This window comes from Akebia trifoliata, unplaced genomic scaffold (assembly GCF_017979445.1).
Source record: "Akebia trifoliata isolate Shusen 1 unplaced genomic scaffold, ASM1797944v1 Contig00231, whole genome shotgun sequence".
Taxonomy (NCBI): Eukaryota; Viridiplantae; Streptophyta; class Magnoliopsida; order Ranunculales; family Lardizabalaceae; genus Akebia; species Akebia trifoliata.
The window spans coordinates 1-5428 of record NW_028236883.1 but is presented as its reverse complement, the minus strand read 5'-3'; the positions used below and the strand labels follow the sequence as shown (position 1 = coordinate 5428).

The 5428-nt window shown below is 32.8% G+C and overlaps 1 protein-coding gene across 1 annotated transcript; it reads left to right on the top strand.

Moving 5' to 3' along the window:
• Window positions 1-2120: 2120 nt before the first annotated feature.
• Window positions 2121-3624, top strand: LOC147381832 (uncharacterized). Its single transcript, XM_086429909.1, has one exon. It carries the CDS (start codon window positions 2340-2342, stop codon window positions 2976-2978), a length of 639 nt encoding a protein of 212 aa, XP_086286035.1. The 5' UTR covers window positions 2121-2339; the 3' UTR covers window positions 2979-3624.
• The last annotated feature ends 1804 nt before the right edge of the window (window positions 3625-5428 follow it).

Below are 5428 nucleotides of genomic sequence, written 5' to 3'. Positions count from 1 at the left end.
CGATTCTCAGTTTGACCCGATCCAATGTGCACCCCTAATGTAAATTGTTTAATAAAATTTTAATTTTAATTGAAAAAAATAAATTTCATTTCCACCATCAAAAATAAAATATCATTACTAAAAATAAAGTCATAATCATAAAATAAGATCTATCGACATAAATTAAGTACCACAAAATATAAATTAAGTTTCATCACAAAAAATGCGTCACAACCAGTTAAAGGGACGAGAAAAGAAGAGAATGAAAATGAGTAATTGTTCAAAAAATAACATAAAACGTCATCTATATTTTATAAAATTTGAAAAAATGAATTATAATAAAATTTGGGGTAATTTAAAAATCTTTAAATAATTATTACTATTTAAAATATCTCATATGTTTTATGATTTAATATTACATGTTAGTAACATAATAACTAAACATGTCAAAATGGATGTATCCCTAGTCCAAATGCAATCCATCTAATAATCATATTAGACAAATCAACACTATTATGACTCAAATCTAATTATACTTGACCAAGTCGTGTCCGCTGATGGTGTTAAGATTGCCACCACTAGTCCTGTGTCCCAAGAAGTATTCCACAAGGCATTGCAGTAGTTGACGTCAAATTTTACGTGCTAAGCAAAATATCAAAATTTCCGACGCGTCAGTCTCTACGCTCTTCGCGGCACCAAACTCTAGTGGTGGGACACCTTAGAATGGTATTTTCTTGATTAGGACAGTAGTGGGTCCCACTGACCATTGACTGCAAATTAGTCAAGTCAATGATAAGACGTCCATATGGATGGAGTTTCAACCCGACCCGGTAACAACCTATTCAAGGCTTAGTAGAGAACTTGGGGTGATAGAAACTACCAAGTTAACCCTATTGAAAATTATGAGCACGAAATCTTTAAAAAATTAATTGAGGGGCACGTTTTGTAGGACCATCATTGTGGGGGAAGTCATTCCTTAATCGTACTTGAAATTAGTCTTCACAAGGGGCACATTGGACATCTATACTTTCCTATTATCAACACTATTTTCGAGTTGTGATAATATTACTTATCAGGTGGCATGTTCAATCTGACTTTATGACTTAACAACAAGTTTGGAACCTTAGAATCTATATGCCTTGGGATGCATGATTGTACTTCTCATAACAAAGCGTATCTCAAGGGAATTATGTATGTCAAGATGTACAGATTTACGATTCTCAAACTTATTCACGTCATGAAATCGATTGAGTATGCCACCAGACGATTCATATTATCAGGACTCATATCGTTAACGTGCTGATAGAAAATGAGTATATGAAGTTTGTAAATTAATTAATAAAAAAATATCTTGAAAAGGTGAAAACCTATCCACTTTATAAGTAGTAAAATTTCTCTACTTTAACGAAGTTATTTATTTTGAAATTTAAAGGAATTAATTAAAATAAATTTTAAATGAATATTTCACAATTTTAAACTCTTATTTTAGTAAATCAGTCATACACATACATGTATAACACTTACTTCTTTAAATTATGAATAATGATAATCTTACATCCTCATGAGACATATTCAAATTACTCTCTTGAGAGATATGTTAGAATCATAGATTTTCTTTTGTTGGGATACACAATAATACAGATTTATGGGGATGTGCAATTATGTATCCAGAGGGATAAAGTCTATGATTCTAACACATGCCACGTCTAGAAAGTATCTTGAATATGCCACGAGGGGGTCTAGCTTAGAAAAAAAATATATTGTTACATATTTAATTCAATCCATTCTGTTTGTTATAGATATCTTTTTGGATCGCGACTCTTTAATTTATCATGGATTGTTAATGTAAAAGTGATTTAGTTTATTAATATTTCTAGATCTTATTTGTTTTTTTATTTTATTTATACTTTGGTGGTTAAAGACTCAAAAGGGTGGAAGGGAAATAAAGAAAGAAAGAAAAGAATCTCTCTCTCTCTCTCTCCGCGTATCTCAAGTGAAATGGTTTCTTTCGTTTGCTAAAATAAACAGTAAAAAGAGTGTGTCTGGTTAAACTAGGGAATGAATTGAAGTCTAGAACCATCATGTTTCTTGTAATTAAAAAATGTCTCTTTTTCTATAAAGTCAAGTAATCTTCACCCCACCATTCTCTCTCTCTCTCTCTCTCTCTCTCTCTCTCTCTGAACCATGTATCAAGTTTCTTGTAGATATAAAGAATCTCCTTTTTCATGAAGACATGTAATCTTCCCTACAATCAACCACCCTCATCACAACCCCATCAAACCTCTCTCTCTCTCTCTCTCTCTCTCTCTCTCTCACACACACACACACACACAAACCCAAGTCCTTCTCTCTAGAGAAAAATGACGAACAGCCCGCAAAAACCACCTTCCTCAACTTTCAAGCTCCTCAATGCTCAATTCCATCTCGTAGACTTTCTCACTTCTTTCCTCCTCTTTGGGTTTGGTTTGGCATTTGGAACCATAATCAGTTTCTATATTAAAAGCTTCTCATTCAATTTTCAAATCACCCAATTCTCTCTCTCTCCTTTAAAATCATCAAAATCTCAACAAACCTCACCACCCCAATCATCTTTGCATCATCAACTTGAGCAAACCAATGTCAGTCAAATTGGGTTGAAAGAATATTTGAAACCACCTAATGTGATGCATGACATGAACGATGCCGAATTGCTATGGAGGGCATCAATGGTACCTCAGATCCATGAATTTCCTTATAAACGCGTGCCCAAGGTTGCTTTCTTGTTCTTGACAAGAGAGGGAGTACTTTTGGCTCCTTTATGGGAGAAGTTCTTCAAAGGGCATGAAGGGTATTATTCAATTTACGTTCACTCCAATCCATCCTTTAATGCAACAGTGCCTGAAAGTCCCCTGTTTCATGATCGAAGAATCCCTAGTAAGGTTAGCTTCTGTCATTTATGTCTTGCTTCTTCTTCCTTTCTATTGTTTCAATTTGTTTGTTTACTTCTTCATCGCTTCTAAAACACTGCTTTACAAACTGGATTCAACCACGATTTTAAAACTCATCCAAGATGGAGATCATGGTTCAAATTACCCAAATGTATCGGTTGTTATATGTATCAGTATCGGCCTAGAACGATACGAAACATTGACTCCAAAACATTTGAAACACATATCGGATTGTATTGGCCAATGCATACCTATTTTTTTCATTGACCGAAACATTCATTTGATATGATATTTTAAATCTTTATGGAAATGACCCTTAAGCTGAATGTGATATGGCAAGAAAATCAAATGAGTCATCATAATATGACTCGCAAGGTGGCATACTCAATCCACTCTCTAATGTGACAAGTTCGGAACCATAGATCTGTCCGTCTCAAGGTACATGATTGCACTTCCCTATATAAATGTGTAGCTCGAGAGAGTTGTGTATCCCAAGACATACAGATCTACGGTTCCCAAACTTGCTCACGTCAAGGAGTCAATTGAATATGCCACCTGACGGGTCATATCATCAATACTCTAATCAAATATGAATTGTCCATCACATTGACTTGTCTAAGATGTGAGATGATTCATCCTAAATGAAAACTCTTACCCGAATTTGTCTTTTTGATGTAACTAAATAATTACTTTTTAATGATTTAAATGCTTTTTAAACTTATGAAAATAAGATTTTATGATATAGCATCTAGTAATCAACTTTATAGTAGGAAAAGTTATAATTATTTAATACAAAATGTATATATTAATTACTAAACACTAACGCTGGGGTGACATTGGATTTTTTTGTGATTTTTGCACTTTTGACATGGTGGTGCACACATAATCATAGATGCGCACCTCCACATTAGAAATGTAAAAATCACAATAAATCCAATATCACTCTTGCAAGATTCATTAGTAAATACTTTCAAAACAATTTGACTTGAGATGATTGGACAAATCATCCACTACGTATCAGTGGGGGGGGCAAAACAAGACTCAACCCACTCAGAGCATGCTTTAGTGGTAAGATCAACAACTAGAGTTTGCTCCTCTAGATTGTGAGTTTGAAATTTAGGACCATTTTTTGATTAAAATGCTACATGCGTTGTGTGAGTCGGTGCATGTGGTCATAGATTAGTTTTGTCAGGTATGATTGGGAAACTTGGGTTGGGCATGTCCTATGGACTGCTTGATTGACCGGGCCTGGTCCTCTACTAACAAAGATACCATATTTTCAAAAAATTAAAAAACAAGACTCAAGGCCATGCACGTTTTAAAATCATGGATTGAACACGGTGATTTAAAAATGGAACAAAATTTCTCAAATTGGCCGGATCAATTTAAATTTTGTAATACATGCATAAGGAAAATGTCGTATAGATCGGGGCACCATGTAGAGCATAAATCGAGGTCTACATTTGAGCCATGTGGACTGCCACATTGGTCCAAATGACATCTTATCCCTCTTGATTTGTGGTCTAGATTGGGTTTGGATAAAAAAAATCCTAAAAAAAATATATATTTTTGACTAAATCTTGAGTTTGAAAATAGATGGTCACTGAACACCCAGATTTAAAATTTAAATCCAATAGTAAAAAAAAATCTCTTTTTTCAATTTTATATTTTCGAAAGTTCATAAAATTTTATGCTCTGCATGCACGTAGCACCTATTGGTGGTTGGACCAGTTAGAGCACTTGTGAATTAACCATTCAAAGAAACAAAAATATGCAAATGAACTGTCAATTAAATCAATTAGCTTTAAAAGGAGATTTTCTCCTTTTTTTTAATAAAATATTTGGAAATCATAGTCCATGAATCTTGGAAATACTAATAGTATGTAGAAATGAGAAAGTTTCAAGAACGGGTATTTTATGAGAATGGGTATGCACCCATTTTGTAAATAAATTTTTTGAGAGCTTCTATTGCCACAACTTTTGCTAAAACCACTCCAAGATGTGTACTAATCCTTTGGTGATTTACATATGAATTGAGGTGGAGTTAGCAAAAGTTGGTGTGGCAATACAATCTCTCTTTTTTTTAATTAATGAAAATGGGTGTGTCAGATAGCATACTGAAGTTAGGTATATGCCCTTAATTTAAATTCTCCTTTTTTTTTTATTATAAATTTAAATGTACCCATATAGATGAAGCTTGTATGTTTAACTTTAAAAAATTATATTAGTTTGTTAAATAACTATAAAATTTCATTTAAACGTGCACATTTTTTGTAAAATAAAAAGGTGAATTTAAATTTAGGGCATTTACATAATTTCAGTAAGCTATCTGTATATGTTATTAGCCATTTTTGTAAAGAAAATTACAACAATGGCTATATACCCATTTCTGTAATTATTTTTAAAAACAGAATCGGTTTATAATTTAAAAAGTTCATACCTGTTTTCATAAAACACCTTATTGACATTGTTATATTACATTTATCTTTAATTTTGTTAAGAACCACAACTTTTATGATTGA

Bases quoted from the DNA above. Each gene is read 5' to 3' on its own strand.
- LOC147381832 (XM_086429909.1), top strand. From the start codon at position 2,340: ATGACGAACAGCCCGCAAAAACCACCTTCCTCAACTTTCAAGCTCCTC.